Consider the following 17,201-nt stretch of genomic DNA (forward strand, 5'->3'; position numbering starts at 1 on the left):
GCTGTTTTTGGCTGGGGCTGGGTTTGAACCTGCCACTTCCAGCATATGGGGCCAGTGCCCTACTCCTTTGAGCCACAGGAATATATTTTCCTGCCCCACGGAATATATTTTCTAGGAAACTCCCTGAGAAAGGGTATATGGGAATATTTTTTGAGACCATATATAACTGGAAGTAATGCCTTTATTATTGATTGGTAATTTGGGTGGTTGTAAAACTTAAGGTTGAAAGATTTTTCTTTAAATTTCAAAGGTATTCTGCCAGTGGCTCCTACCTTCCAACAGTGCTTTTTGTAACAAGCTTGCCATTGTGATGCTTTATCCTTCATGTGTTAATTTTTTTTTTTTTAACTTGGGCTATGTTCAGTTCATCATCAAGTTTTATCTGTCCCTATTTTCTAAATATCTCTCAGTTCCACATACTTCTTATTACTTTTGCCACCGCCCCAGTCACCTTGCTTTCTAACTATCATTCCCTTTCTACTCTTGGCTGTTCCCAATCTACTAATACTCCAAAACCAAAACTATCTCCTAAAATTGCTCGTCTTCAGATCATCACCATTCCTTCTTTGTGCCCTCCTGCCACTATCAGACACTCTTCAGTGGCTTTCCATTATTCCTAAGGTAGAGTTTATAAAGTCTGTTATTTCCTATATCTGGTCTTATTTGCCTCTCTAGCCTGGCCTCACCTCTTCCCCTTATTCCTTGATTCCAGTCGCTCTGGTTATCTTTTATCTCTTTTATGTATTCTTTGCTGCTCCTCTCTCTCTGTCTAGAATTGTTTCTTTCTCTTAATTGCATCTGTGGCGTCACCTACGCTTTCAGTGGTTTATCAGCTTAATTTTAATTTCCCTGGGAAGCTCTCGGTAATCTCCAAAAAAAGATAAGGTTTTCCTTTTATAATACATGAACGTATATTGTCTTGGTTTCTTTCATAGTACTGTTCCACGTGTTCAGTCAATACAATTTTTTTGAATATTTAATATATGTCAAACTCTGTGCTGGGGATATAGGAAGGAATAAGACAGACAAAAAGCTCACTCTGTTGGAGTTTATATACCATTAGTATTTTAGAATTTGGTAAGTGCAAAAAACAAAGCAAGGAAGGATATAAAAAACTTTAAGTTTTTGATAGGATGGCAGCAATCATCATTATTATTTTTTGAGACAGAGTCTCCAGCTGTCACCTTGGATAGAGTGCTCTGGTGTCATAGCTCACAGCAACCTCAAACTCTTGGGCTTAAGCGATTACCTCAGCCTCCCAAGTAGCTTTGACTACAGGCACTACCATGATTCCCGGCTGTTTTTTTGTTGCAGTTGTTATTGTTGCTTTAGCAGGCTTGGGCCAGGCTTGAACCTGCCAGCCCTGGTGTATGTAGCTGGCACCCTAACCACTGAGCTACAGGCATCGCCCGCAACAGTCAGTATTAATTGTGCTGTTAAGTTATTTCTTACTATTCTAGTTAATTTCCAATTGTGTGTTTGTATCAGTGTGCTAGGGTTACCATAACACAGTTCTGCAGACTGAATGACTAAACTGAAAAAAATTTATTATCTCACTGTTCTACAGGATAGAGGTCCAAAATTAAGGAGGCTGCAGGCTTTGGTCCATGTGTGGGCTGTGAGGGAAGGATCTGTCCCTGGCCGTTCTCCTTGGCTTGTGGTTGGACATGTCACTATATCTCTTCACATTGTCTTCTAGTTCTGCGTGTCTCTGTGTACACATTTCCACACTGTGATGTGGGCTCACTCTAATGACCTTATTTTAACCCGATTACCTTTGACTATTGCCAAAGAAGGTGACATTCTTGGTATTGGAGCCTAAGACTTCAACATGTGAATTTGGGGGAGACAAAGAAGATACCTATAGCAGTATTAATTATATTTTCTTCCTCTATGAAACTAAAAGCTTGACAGTGAAGGAGATGATTCTGTCTCGTTCACTGCTTGATGAAGCAGTGTCTGTGTGCAAGTGGAGTCTTGCTCATAGTTGGGACTCCATAGAGTTTTGACAAAGTAAATAAATAGATGAGGATGGGAGTGTCACCATAATTTTTTTTTCCTAATTTTTATTATTTTTTAAGAGACAGGCTCTTGCTGTGTTGCTCAGGCTAGATTTAAATCCTGCACCCAAGTGATCCTTCCTCTTTAACCTCCTAGTACCTGGGCTTATGAGCACATACCACCACGCCTGGCCCACCATAATTTTTATCAGAGTTTCTCGAGCTCATAAAAAGTAGAGTAAGAAAATCCAAACATTTGCCCGCATTTCTCACTATTCCAATTTATTTTCCTTGTGGGAAGAAATAAAGAAGTTTAGATGTATTCCCCAAGTTAAGGCAGTAGCCACGCTTGCACTGCCTCAATGCTCTGACTTGTGCAGACTTTTTTCCTACTCATTTCTGTTTTGTCACCTTTTAAAAGAAAAGATAGAAAGGCAGGAAATCATAATTGTTGAATATGTTAATATATTCTGTACTAGGAGAATATTATTGTAATACAATTTTAATGATCTTCTTAGCAACTCTCTGAAAGCAGCTGAGACTCGGAAACATTAAGTGAATTGCCCATACAGCTAGTAGAGGCAGAGCTAGAAATTAGACCCAGGTTTACCAGATACCCAAGTCCAAAAAGCCTTTTGCAACATTGTCCCATCCTTTGAATCTGAGTGAATAGCTTATGTTGGGAAGTTCTTTTTTCAAGAGTAAGTAAGCTTTAATTTCAGATTATAGTGTTTTTAAAAAAGCTTAATTTTATGAATTGGCTACTGTGGTAGTTTTGTCATGATCCATCTTTTTTATTTTCTCCAGCAGTCTTTTAGATTTATATTCGTGGGTTTCTTTTTTTGTAAAGGAAAGAAACAGTGATAGCAGTTCAAGTCGAACTTAGAAAGTTGCATATCTATCTGTGGATGCTGTATCTGATCTAAAGGTTGAATCAAATGCGTTTGAGTTACCTCTGGATTTAAGATTTCAGGTGCTTTTGGTAAGTCTTCTTAATTAAGGCTGTGGGTTGTTCCAGTGAGAAGCAGAATCTTAGTCTGATATAAGAACAAGGTCTCACATAACCTGGCTCCTGCCTGCCTGTCTACCCTTTTCCCCCTCACTCCGCTCTGCCCACGCCACCTCCTCTGTTTCTACTTTAGGGCCTCTACTGATGCTCTGTGTCCCTGAAATACCCTGCTATAAGGCTACTTTACTTGCTTTATTGCCATGACACAGACATATTTGAGGATTATTTTTCAACTGGTATAACTTTTACTGAAAAAAAAAAAAAACCCACTGTGTATGTTTTTTGGATCTTCATGCTCTTTACCTTGGTAAAATAGAATTTTATACACTGCTAGAAAAAGAAAAACTTCAGTGAGCCACTCTGGGTGTCTCTTGAAAGTTTTCCTGGGAGCATCATCTTAATCATATTAAATAGGCAAGGCCTTTTAATGTAGTTTATTTGTTCTTTTGTCTGGCCATTTATGAACTCAATACATGTTGGGCATTTACTTTGTGCCGTTGGTATTCTAGGTACTGGGTATATCGCAGCGAATAAGATTACAAGGTGTCTCTTTTCATGGAGCTTACATGCTAATAGCAGATAAATAACATGAGAAATAAGCAAATGATAATAATGCAATTTTAGGTGGTAAATACTATAAAGAAAATAAAACAGGATAATTTTATAGAAATTATGGGGATCATTAGATAAGGTAGTCAAGGGAAAGGCTTTTCTTAAGGAGTTGACATTTCAGATGAAGGTTGAATAAAATAAAAGTAAAGAGGCAACCATTCAAAGAATTAGAGGAAGGGTATTTCAGGGAGAGAGAGCATCAGGAGCAGAGACCCTAAAGTAGAAACAAAGGCGGTGGCGTGAGCAGAGCGGCGTGAGGGGGACAAGGGGAGCTAGGCAGGCAGGAGCCAGGTTATGTGAGACCTTGTCAGATTTTATTTGGATTTTAATCTTAGAGCAGTGGGAAGCCAGTGGAGAGTTCAAGAAGATAAGTAACATGATGCTATCTATGTTTTAAAAGATTGTACTATCTTTTGTATACAGAATAAATTGCAGGAAGGCAAGAGATAGTAAGAAAACCAGTTTGGAGGCTCTTTAATCAGGAAATATTTACTGATCACTGTCTTAGGTTGTGTGCTGTTATAACAGAATACCCGAGGCTGGGTATTTTATAAAAAACAGATATTTATTTCTTATGGTACTGGAGGTTGGGAACCCCAAGGTCAAGGAGCCTATATCTGGTGAGGGCCTTCTTTTTGCATCATCTCACAGCTGGTGGCTCCCGTAGCTCAGGGGGTAGGTCGCTGTAGCTCAGGGGGTAGGTCGCTGGCCACATGTATCGAGGCTGGCAGGTTTGAACCTGGCTGGGGCCAGCTAAAATAACAATGACAACTGCAACAACAACAGCAGCAACAAGAATAGCAGGGCGTTGTGGCGGGTGCCTGTAGTCCCAGCTTCTTGGGAGGCTGAAGCAAGAGAATTCCTTAAGCCCAAGAGTTTGAGGTTGCTGTGAGCTGTGACGCCATGACACTCTACCCAAGGTGACAGCTTGAGACTCTATCTCAAAAAAAAAAAAAAAAGAAAGAAAGACAAGTGAGCATGTGGGCCTGAGAGAGTAAGCTGTTGAACTCACAGCCTCAAGTCTGTTTCTAAGCAGCATTTATCTATTTATAAGGGTGGAGCCCTTGTCTTTTAAATCCTCCAATTGGGTATTAAGTTCCCAACACATGTTTTGAAGGGCACGTTCAAGCCATAGCAATCACAAGTTTCTGCATCTCAGACAATATTCTGGGTATTTGGAATATAACATTAAGCAACCATACTAAGTCTCTGCCCACATGGAACTTCCATTCTGAAGGTAATAGACAAATGAGTGAAATGCATATTAATAGTAATTAGATAGTAGTAAGTGCTATGAAGAAATAAAGATGGATATTGAGAGTGATACAGCCGCTATTTTAGATTTGGTGGTCAGGGTAGGTCTCTTTGAAAAGGTGTTATGTGAGGAAGGACCTCAATAAGTGAGGTTACTGTAGTAAGTTTGGCCAGCGATATGGCTTAGTTTAGAGCTGTAACAATATAGAAGTAAAATGGGCATTCAGGGCCAACTTTTGAAGTAGAACCAATGGTATTTGCTCATGAATTTAACATAGGAGATGTCTAAACAAATCAAGTACGACTCTCACACATTTTGGTTTAAGCAGTAATGCCATTTACTGAGATGGAAACCAGGGGAACACTATGGATGGGCAAGGGAATCAGTTTTTCTGTTTTTTTTCCTATGTAGTTTTCATTTCTATTGGATGTCTGAGTAGAAAAGAGAATTAGGCATGAAACATGAGGTACCTAACTAAAAAGATACGTTGTGGTTACAAGTAATATTTAAAATTGTGAACTCAGTCAGGTAAGATAACTTGGAATAAGTAGGCTTGTGCTGAACAGAGCCTAAGGCTAAATCCTTGGCTTGTCAGCAGGACAGCAGCAATACTCAGTTCTCTAAGCCTTTTTTACACTTTGAAAATTTATCAAGGACACCAAAGAGCTTTTATTTATGTGAGTCACATCTATTGATACGTATCACATTACCAGTTGAAATTTAGAGGACTTCTCCTTCTGGCCAAATGCAATAGCAGGGACCTCATTTACCACCCTGCCTAAAGCAAGCAGAATAAATGTGCACAACATGTGAAATAGTGGCCAGCAGGCAAGAAAGCATAGGAATCCCTGAGAGATGCACCGAGTGATGAGTTTTACTGTAGTGTCTCCCTGTTGTGGTGTGTGCGGGCTTGGGGGAGTATTCTCGGCAGAACTTGGGATATGGAGTTAAGGAGAAAGCCAGGAGACCAGAGACATCAAGAGAGCTAGAGTTCACAGGACAGAGTGCTGGAAGAAGAAAATAGAACCCTAGTGGTCTGCAGAGAATTCACCTTGAGTATTTATTCAGCATACAAAGTATGTTCTTGACGGCAATGAAATTAAATTACAAATCAGTAACAAAGCCCTTGGCAAAAACCACAAACTATTTTGAAACTAAATAATGCAGGTCAGAATAACCTATAGGTCATAGAAGAAAATAACTAAGAAATTATAAAAATATTAACAATAAATCCATTGTATGCTATTATAAATAGCATATTGTTTTTTAAAAAACCATGTTTTCCTCTTCTAAAAAATAAAAATAAATGGAGATTTCTATTCTTAGCCCAGATGGAGTAACAGAGACTGAATTTACTCCCCTCCTTCAAAACAACTAAAAGACCAGATGTAATTTTTTTTTCCAGATAATTGAAAACAGGTAGCACAGGACCTCCGAGATCCTCCGTGATCTCTGAGAGAAAGAAAACAAATAAGGTGGTTGACTGGACAGTTCCACCAGCATTTGTCAGGCACATGGTCTAGTAATCAGTAATGAAAAAGAATGAACTTGTGACATGAAACCACATGGGCAAATCTCAGGAACATCATGCTCTGTTATATTGACATACGCACTAATGGTACAATAGCAAGGGGGATAAAACTGGTGGTGCCTTAGCATGTGTCAAGGAAGTGACAGCGAACTTATCCCCCTAGTCAGTGTAGTCATGGGGATGTACTCACCATTTTAAAAGTCAGTTACACGTAAGAATGTTCTTTATGGGCTGGGCACAGCAGGCTCATGCTTGTAATCCTAGTACTCTGGAAGGCCAAGGTGGGTGGATTGCTTGAGTTTAGGAGTTTGAGACCAGTCTGAGCAAGAGGGAGACCCCATCTCTATTAAAAAATAGGAAAATTAGTCAGGTGACGTGGCAGGTGCCCGTTGTCCCAACTACTTGGGAGAAGGACGCAGGAGGTTGAGGATGCTGTGAGCTATGATGACCACCACGGCACTCTACCCAGGGTGGGGGAAAAAATCCTTGATGAAGCAGACTGTTGAGTATATGTCTTTCTAATGACCTCTGTGCTAAAAGGAAAGCTACAAGTAAAGTACTTCTGATGTATGCCGAAGTACATGAGTACACGAGCCACAGCTCACACAAACAAGTGCTTCTTCATGCACTCGTCATACAATGCATATGCCAACATGACAAAAAAGACACTTTTTAGTAGTGCTGTGATTTTACTCTTGTCTGCAATCGATTTTACTTCATGAGAATTCTCATCCAGGGATCCTTAGCAGTTAGGCACTGCACTTTGAAGTCTGCTGTTTGAGAGTGTAGACCAGGGGTCCTCAAACTTTTTAAATAGGGGCCAGTTCACTGTCCCTCAGACCGTTGGAGGGCCGGACTGTGGGCCCCGGGATGAGTTGGCTCCTAAGCAGGACAGGCAGTGGTGGCAAAAACACCCGGTGGGCCGGATAAATGTCCTAGGCAGGGTGGGCTGCATGTGGCCCGCAGGCCATAGTTTGAGAATGCCTGATGTAGACAATGACCAAAGGAGGCAGCTAAGAAAACCTAATGAATGGCCATGAGATAGGAAGAAAACTTGGGAAATGTGGCATCAGAAAGTCTAAGTGAGGAGAATGTGTCAAGAAAGGGGAAATCACGAATTGTGCCGCATATCATGCAAGGTTGTATAAAGGGAAATAGGAGACACCAATGGATTTCATAGCTTTGAGGGCTCAGACCTTGACAAGAGAAGTTTCATCAGAGAGGAGGCATCGGAAGTGCTTAGACTTGGCTGACACTGAATTGGAGGTAAAGAAGTAAGATCATTAAGACAAGGAGCTCTTTGGGAGAAGTTTTATTGTGTCAGGGAGAGCAGAAAAATGAGGTTGTGGCCAGAGGTGGGCGTTGTGTCACGGGACAGTTTGTGTATTTTTGTTTGGTTATTTTTTTAAAATGGAAGATAACTCACTGACTTTTAACCTTTTTGATTGCAACCCACAGTGAGAAATCCATTTTATATCATAATTATACATACATACATTATAGAAACAAAAAGTGTCACAAAACTCTGTTTCTCTTTTCCATTTGTCTATTAGTTTATTAGGAAGAATATGCCAGTCTAGACTTACTGAGTCTTCACAGTCCACACTCTTGGTTTCAGAAACACTGTCTTTGAGAGACCATCACTATAGGATCTGGAGAGTAAGTTAGGAGTCAGTTTTTAATTGTAGCAAGGACAGTCGTTCCATGATAATGGCAAGGAAGATAGATCGTAAGTGTATAGGTGTATTGGTGGTTGGAGGATGACAGTGTTCCTGTTAGAATGATTCTATATTTTGCCATCTAGTGTGAGGCCAACTAAGAGGGAGCTGTGACAGGAGTACTGGAGATTTGAATAAAGAGGAGAAAGGGTGAGATGGTTGTTTGGGAGAGTAGTAAAGCAAGCTTTACTAGAGAAGTGTAGCGCTGTATAGCAGTGTCAAATGCCCATTTGAGGGTTATGATCCTGAATTTAAAGGAGATAGTTCAAGGCTAAGTGAATAACCCCTTGGTGAATATTAGCCATTACTGTTGAGTATCTCAGTGGCATCACTGTAAGGGGTGTGAGTCTGTCCCACCCATGGGAGAGCCTGGTTTTGGTCTTGTGCATCACTGCGTTCATGGACAAACCAAGCGATGCTCAGACTATAAGAACTGGTCTAGGTTAGGGGGCTGGCCACACGCACCAGGGCTGGTGGGTTCAAACCCAGCCCGAGCCTGCTAAAAACAAACAAACAAATAAAATAGCTGGGTATTGTGGCAGGTGCCTGTAGTCCTAGCTACAAGGGAGGCTGAGGTAAGAGAATCGCTTGAGCCCAAGACTTTGAGGTTGCTGTGGTGCCATGGCACTCTACCAAGTGCGACAAAATGAGACTCTGTTTCCAAAACAAAAAAAATGGTAACTGGTGTAAAGAAGACTAGTTAGGTGATCAGGCAATGAAGGGCTGGACTTGGCACTAGAAAAGATTATATTTCAACTTGTAGAGGCAAAAAGGATGGTGTAATTCAAGTATTAAAAATCTTAAAGAATCTGAGTTGGGTAAACGTGTTTAATCATCTCCCACAACTACCTCAGCCACTTAAGACTTTTAAGAGGTAAGTTAAGGACATGTAACCACCAAAAAAACTAAGATTTTCGACTTTAGAGTATTCCTTGCAAATGGCAAATCTCCCAAGACAAGGTGAAGAGATATGTGGGAACAGTTTTACTAGTCACAATCTGTTGGCATCATTCATTTGCTGAGCGAGAGTTATTGAACTTCGTAGGCCAGTGCCAGAGCAGTGACTGCCATTTACTTTTGGTTTTCAGCGAAGCTGTGCAGTGATTAGATTTTAAAAAGAAAAAAGAAAATCTCTTTTAATCTGGCATTTTGTTACTTCAGAAGAGAAAGTCATTAACTATTTATACAATTACTATAGCAAGTTTTATGACTAATTCTTAAATCCACAGTCTTTAAATGTACAGTATCCTTAATAGGAAAATGGCCTAGACCTGGTCTAGCTAAATTTTGTAGGTTCCATAGTATTGTTACCCTTGCCTCACAGAAAGTATGTAATGATGGGAGTGGTGTTTTGGGGCTCCTCACTGATTCTGGGGAGCTGAAAAAAGTCCAAGATAATTATCTTCAAATGCATAGAGTGAAAAAGTACTTGAAAGAGCCTACTTTGTGATAAGATTTCACTTGTTTCTAAAGAGCTAACTTTTTCCAGTAATCTTCAAGGTCAGTTTTTATTTCTTTTGCTGGAATTTTAACTAGTCTCTTAGTTAACATTTACGGGACTTTTTATAATCCAACGTACTTGTTTCATACATGCACTATACACATAAATATATTGGGATTAGGAGCCCTGTCTCCCAAATCTCTTTGCTGTGCCTATTAATATCTAAATATAGGAACCAACTTCTCTCTTCTCTTTCTTGTATACTTCATAATTTAATGCTATCTCTTCCCATGTTAAAAGGTAATTTTCAAAAGCAATTAAAATTGTGTCTTTTTATTTAGGATTTTTAAAACTCACAATTTGAGAGGGGACTGATAAGATGTAAAAAGTGTTTAAAGGAGAATCCAAAGAAAATCACATTTATAGATAAGGAATATTAAAATGAATGTGCAAATAGAGGAACACTGGCTTCTTTCATAGCGGGAGAGGGAAGTCAATTAAACCTTCACGGGACAGAATTTTGCATACCTATAGACAAGAATTATCTTCCCTTACTTTCAGCTATCTCCAGCTTACAGAGTTGTACAATAGCTCTAAGAGAGTGAATAGCTAGAATCCTGGAAAGGAAGCTTTAGACCAGAGGTTCTCAACCTTCCTAATGCCGCAGCCCTTTAGTACAGTTCCTCATGTTGTGGTGACCCCCCCAACCATAAAATTATTTTCGTTGCTACTTCATAACGGTAATTTTGCTGCTGCTATGAATTGTAATGTAAAATATCTGATGTTCAGGACGTATTTTCATTGGTCGCGACCCACAGGTTGAGAACCGCTGCTTTAGACAAAGCCATGGTTTTCAATCAAAGCCCACGTTTTCTGCTATACCCACTATATCCCCTATACCTTAATATTGTGTCTATGCTACTAGGAAAATGGAAGAAATAATGAACTAAAATGTATATTGTAGGGTTTTGTATGAAAACAGTCTCAAGTTTTTGTTTTAACTATTTGCAGTATGATTCTTTCTAAAAATTATAAATGATATCTGATGTTATTTTGAACCATGAACCATGTGCTTAAGGTTGCTAGATAAGTAACCTTCAACTTCAGCTACCTGAACCATGATTCAGAATCGCAAGTGGGTGCCCTAACATAGAGAGAGGGCTGACGATGGCTGCCTACTCCTTACTGAGTAAATTGGTATATGTTAATAAAGCTGTCCTTGAGGTCAGGGTTGATTAAATTATGCTCAAAGGTGTTAAGGTAGTAATAAATAAAGATTGACATTATGCAGTATCCTAAGATAAGGTGGAATTGGCTGGGGGAGGTCTTAGAATGTTAAAATAAAGCAGTTCTGCTGGGAAATAGGCAGGAAATATAAAGACTAAAAGGAAAATTGGAATGGATACTTTTAGTTATTATTGCTCAAATTTCCTAGATGCTTCTATTTTATATTATTCAGTGAATACTCTTTATCTTAGTACTTGTGTGTATCTTGGAAATTATAATGGTATATATATATTTGGATATATTTAAGAAAGCAGCATCTTTCATGCTCCATCAAAAGCTTCTATAGAGTATGACGTTTGGGGAAAACTCTAGAATAGCAAACTAGGAATATCGTGTTTCCATGGTTGTAGGAAGGCAAAAGTTAAAGAGGAGATGCGTACATGCCCTAGCCCTTTGAATTCTTATGCTTGGCAGCTTTTAAGTTTATTGCAAGTAATTCCTAAGGATGCTATTTTCTTTTCTTTCTGTCTGTCTTTCTTTTTTTTTTTGAGACAGAATCTCACTCTTAACGCCCTGGCTAGAGTGTAATGGCATCATCATAGCTCCCTGCAACCTTCCTGGGCTCAGTGATCCTCCTGCCTCAGAATGCTGCTCTTGAGCAAGCTGTAACATCTCTTGATATTTAGTTTGTCAGGTGTAGATGATTAGCTTTTATAGTCCTAGCTTTACCGAAAGGTCTTTTGAATTTCAGGTAAAAAACATCGGAATGAATTTCAGCATCTGGTGGATCAGGCCAAAAAAGGATACAAGAAAAATGTTGGAATGTCACAGAAAGCAGTAATAACAAAAAAAGAAGATGCATCTACAGCAAAGCTATTATCTGTGTGCATGGGTAAGAGACATTAATTAAAAACAGAAATGTGTTGAATCTCCTTAATTACTCTTAATATGAAAATGAATTAAAACCAAAGGAGTTTACTTTGAAATAGGAAAAAGCATTTTTAGATAAACTTCACATAGCAGTTGTTGAATATAAACTGGGTTTATTATTGTGGGAAAAATGATTCAAAGAATGTCCTAAAGAAACCATCTCTTTTGTCTCTTTTTCTTTTAGTTAATGACAAATTATAACTTTCATAATTATTTAAGCTTGAGGCTTTTCTAGTTACAGGATTTATTGCCAGAGATCCCACGGTATCCTATAAAGAGAATCAATTATTTTTGTTATAGAACACTGGTGTTTACTTTGGATGAAATATTCTGTTAATTTCTTAATTCTGATCCATTTTAAAATTAAGGATTAATATTCTATTTTCTATTGCCCAGGCCTTTGGTCAGTGAACAAAACAATCATAATGGGTGAAAATGCAAAAGGAAATTACTTATTATTTTCCTTTATTGCGGTAAAATATAAATAAAAATATTTGTCTTTTTAACCACTAATAAATATACAAGTCATTGGCATTAAACGCATTCAAAATATTGTGTAGCCATCACCGCTATACCTAAAAGCTTTTCTTTGACATGCAGTCTCACTATGTCACCCTTGGTAGAGTGCTCTGAACATCACAGTTCACAGCAATCCCCAAATCCTGGGCTCAAGAGATTGTCTTGCCTCAGCTTTCCAAGCAGCTAGGACTACAGGTGCCCAACATGACACCCCGGCATTTTTTGTTACAGTTGTCATTATTGTTTAGCAGGCCCGGGCCAAGTTCAAACCCACCAGCCTGAGTGTATGTGGCTGGGGTTCTACCCACTGAGCCACAGGTGCCGCCATATATCTAAAAGCTTTTCATCTTTCCCAGCACAAACTCTGTACTTACTAAATTATAACTCTCCTTTCCCCTCTCCCTTACAACCTGCTAATCTCTATTTTACTTTCTGTGTCTATGAATTTGCTTAGTCAGGTACCTTATGTAAGTGGGATTTATACAATATTTGTCTTTCTGTGTTGGCTATTTCTCCAAGTATAATATTTTCAGGGCCCATCAATGTTGTAGTATATGTTAAAATTTAATTTCTTTTTGGGATAGAGTAATAATCCATAGTATATATACATACCGCATTTTGTTTATCCGTTTATCTGTTAGGGATTAATTCTACCTTTTGGTTATTGTGAATAATGCTGCAGTGAACATTGATATTGGAATATGTTTTAGTTCCTGCTTTAAATTATTTTGAATCTATACCCAGGATTAGAAATTTCTGGTTATTTCTATGATTAACCTTTTGAGAAACCACCAGGCTGTCTTTTATAATGGCTGCATTCTTACCTGTAATACATGAGGAGTCCAGGTTCTCCACATCCTCACCAACACTTGTTATTTCTGTATTTTTTTTTTTTTAATTATAGCTATTTTAGTAGGTATGAAGTGGTATGTTATCATAGGTTTTGTTTTTTTTTTTTTTTTGAGACAGAGTTTCACTTTGTTGTCCTTGGTAGAGTGCTGTGGAGTCACGGGTCACAGCAACCTCAAATTCTTGGGCTTAAGCGATTCTCTTGCCTCAGCCTCCCAAGCAGCTGGGACTACAGGTGCATACCACAATGCCTGGCTATTTTTAGAGACGAGGTCTTGTTCTGGCTCAGGCTGGTCTCAAATCTGAGCTCAGGCAATCCGTCTGCCTCAGCCTCCCACAGTGCCTAGGATTCCAGGCATGAGCCACCATGCCTGGCCTCTGTCATCATAGTTTTTTGCATTTCCCTAGTACTGACTAATGATGTCATACATCTTTTCATGTGCTTAGTCATTTATTTTTCTTTGGAGAAATTTGTGTTCAAGTCTTTTGCTTATTTTATTTTATTTTGGTTTACTATGAGGGTATAGATTACATTATTTGAGTTTGTGAGGTGAAGTCCAAAGTCTAGTTGTAGTTGAGTCCTTCACTTAGGAAGTGTGCCGTATATCCCTCCACTGTACCAGAGAGATTGAACTTTCTGAGCCTCCTCTCCTCTTCCTCTCTTCTTGAATTTAATTGTTTTTCTCTTGTGTGGGCCTATAGTTGTTGATGTACTAGTTCCAGATTAATGCCGAGTATGTGGTTTACTTCCTTTTCCATTCTCGAAATACTTTACTTCTCCAATTTCATCCATGTAAATATAAAAGATGTAAAGCCTTTATTTTTTTTATGGCTGAACAGTATTACATGGTATACGTACACCACAGTTTATTAATCTACTCATTAGGGTAAGGGACGCTTGGGTTGTTTCTACATTTTTGTACTTGCGAATTGAGCTGCTCTAAATATGTGAGTGCAAATATCCTTATGGTAGAATGATTTTTTTTTCTTCTGGGTAGATATCTAGTAATGGGATTTCAGGATCAAATGGGAGGTCTACTTTTAGTTCTTTGAGGATTCTTCATACTTCTTTCCAAAAAGGCTGCAGTACTTTGCAGTCCCACCAGCAGTGCATTCGTGTGCCCTTCTCTCTGTGCTCACACCAGCATCTGCACTTTGGGGACCTTGTGAGGTGGGCTAGTCTCACTGGTATTAGAACAAGTTTAAAAGTTTTTCTTTTCTTTCTTTTTTTTTTTTTTGAGACAGGATCTAATTCTGTCTAGGCTAGAGTACAATGGTGTCATCATAGCTCACTGCAACCTTGATTCCTGGGCTCCTGCTTTAGCCTCCCAAGTAATTGGCACACATGACCACACGTAGCTAATTTTTCTGTTTTTTCTAGAAGCAGGGTCTTACTGTGTTGCTCAGGGTGGTCACAAACTCCTGAGATTAAGTGATCCTTTTGTCTGAGGCTCCCAAACTACTGGAATTGTAGATGTGACTGTTCCTACTTGCCCATTTTTTAATTTAGTTGTTTTTGGGTTTTTTAATTGTTGAATTTTAGAAGTTCTTTATTCTAGATATTAATCTCTTATATGTGACTTGCAAATATTTACAAACATTCTCTATATTACATCTTTGCTTTCTTGATAGTACTTTTTCATGCACAGAAGTACTTGCTTTTTGTGAAGTCAGTTTCTTTTTTCTTTTTTTTTTTTGCCTTTGAAGTCATTGCCAAATCCAGTGTCATAAAGATTTTCCCCTATATTTTCTGAGAATTTTATAGTTTGATCTCTTTTGTTTAGGTCTTTGATCAGTTTTGAGTTAATTTTTGTGTATGATGTAGTGTAAATGTTCAACTTCGTTCTTTTTCATGTGGATAACCAATTTTTCTCAACACCATTGAATTTTCTTTGTAGTCTTGTCAGATATTAATTGACCATGTATATAAAGGTTTATTTCTGTACTATCTATTCTGTTCCATTGGTCTGTATATCTGTCCTTATACCAGTACCATACTGTATTAATTACTGTAGCTTTGTAGTAAATTTTATAGTTGTAGACCAGCTTTTATAGTTGTAGACCAGCTTTTTTCTTCTTTTTCAAAATTGTTTTTTTTTATTTGGTGTCCCTTGAGATTTTTGAGATGGATTTTTCCATTACTACAAAAATTTTCTTTGAGATTTTGGTAGGTATTACATTGAATCTGTAGGTTGCTTTGGATAGTATTGACAGCTTAATCTTCTAATTCATGAACATGGGATGTCTTTTCATTTATTTATGTCTTCTTTAATTTCTTTCAGCGCTTCTATAGTTTTCAGTGTACAAGTCTTTTATCTCCTTGTTTAGATTTATCCCTAACTATTTTATCTTTCAGGTACTATTATATTCCTCCATTTTGTCCTCATTAGTAGAATTATGTAATCATATAAGGGAACAGTATGTGGATTCTCTCCTTGTTGCATGTCTTTGGGAGGTCTGACATCTTAGCCTCATGGTTGGGGCTCTATTTGTGGGTCTGCATTCTGAGAACAGAAGATGGGTGGGAAGGGTAACTGACTTTCAAAACCTACCTATTGTTGAATCCTGTTTGTTTCCGAGAAGAGGGAATTTATCCTGTTGAAACTTATGTAAGAGAAGACGTAAAAAGAATACAGATAATATGCAAAAACAAGAAGTTGTTTTAAGTTAATTTGTGTTAATTCCTGTTCCTGGGTTGCTGCTCGATTGCATGTTCCTGGCCAGTTGAGTGATATAGTTGCTGGGTGCACAGAATTGACTGGGTGATTGGTTTCTCTTTATGTGATCTGGGTGTCTGTTTATGGAGAGATCCTAGAGATTCTGGATGCTCATCTTGGTTAGCTTCTTTTTTCCCTCTCCCAGGTAAACATTAGAGGGTACAGTTTTATTTTGATAATGATGGTTTATCGATAGCCAGATGACACCAAGAACATAGTTTTAGAAATTGTCCTTTTTTTTTTTTCTTTTTTGAGACAGAGTCTCACTTTGTCATCCTTGTGGAGTACCATGGCATCATAGCTCACAGCAACCTCAAACTCCTGGGGTTAAGCAATTCTCTTGCCTCAGCCTCCCAGGTAGCTGTGACTACAGGTGTCTGCCACAATGCCCGGCTATTTTTAGAGATGAGGTCTCACTCTGGCTCAGGCTGGTCTCAAACCTGTGAGCTCAAACACTCCACCTCCCTCAGCCTCCCAAGTGCTGGGATTACAGGTGTGAACCACCTCTACCCCTTAGAAATTATACTCTTGAGATGTATGCTTTTCTTCTAGTATAACAAAATCTTAGAACTATGTCTGGGAAGATCTTGACTATATAAACTTGGAAGGGGTCTTCGAAGAATTTGTCCTATTCTTTTTCCATAAATTTTCTCTGCATAACAAAACTTTGACAGTTCCTCTTAGTGTATTTTGTTAACAGTTTCTGCCTCTGTAAGCATACTCAATGAGTGATACATGAAAACTCAGTTTCTCTGTCACATGAAATTAGTATATGTGGCTTGCATGTAAAGTACTTACTCAGTTCCTGAAACTTAAAGACAGCACAGATGAAAATCCCAGCAGAATCCTGAACACATCATGAAAGGGAGAGTCTTGGGGACTAAAGACTTTCACAGATACTACTTTTCTCACTCATATTTGTAGATATTTGGCCATACCAGTATGTCACATTCTTATAAACATCGTGACTTTATCCCACCCTCCAGCTTCTTTGGGCCTTTATCTACAATAAGAGTCTCAAAAACTGAGATTGTGACAGAAGGTACATAGAGATATGGTATGTGTTAAGTAAAGTGGAAATATTCATTTTGTTTGATTAGTTTTCCTCTTCCATAATGAAGAATTACATTGTATTTAGCAGCTTTAGAGAAATGTCCAGATAGAGTCACCATCATGTTAGTGATAAATACTGTGCTTTTCTCAATAGTTGAATCTTGACTCTTTTTCTGTTATACTTCTTATGTTTGTTTGTCAGTGTTCCCCAATCTATGAAATGTGCAAAAATTCCTTCATAATCTGTAAATAGATGCCTCATTAAACTTATAAGGTTCTTCCTACTCCTGGTTCTAAAACATTTTATTTTAAAATTAATCCTGGAAAAACATGGGCTGGG

At 38.4% G+C, this 17,201-nt stretch overlaps 1 protein-coding gene across 1 annotated transcript in view; it reads left to right on the forward strand.

The window, feature by feature from the left end:
* The window catches only part of RAD18 (RAD18, E3 ubiquitin protein ligase), a 91,524-nt gene that overhangs the window by 46,390 nt on the left and 27,933 nt on the right, over positions 1-17,201 (forward strand). The window contains exon 10 of the mRNA XM_003785469.2: positions 11,545-11,685. Within this exon, the coding sequence (XP_003785517.1) occupies positions 11,545-11,685 (141 nt within the window). The remainder of the gene's footprint in view (positions 1-11,544; positions 11,686-17,201) is intronic.

This window comes from Otolemur garnettii, unplaced genomic scaffold (assembly GCF_000181295.1).
Source record: "Otolemur garnettii isolate 467f Iridium unplaced genomic scaffold, OtoGar3 scaffold00015, whole genome shotgun sequence".
In the NCBI taxonomy this organism is placed as follows: Eukaryota; Metazoa; Chordata; class Mammalia; order Primates; family Galagidae; genus Otolemur; species Otolemur garnettii.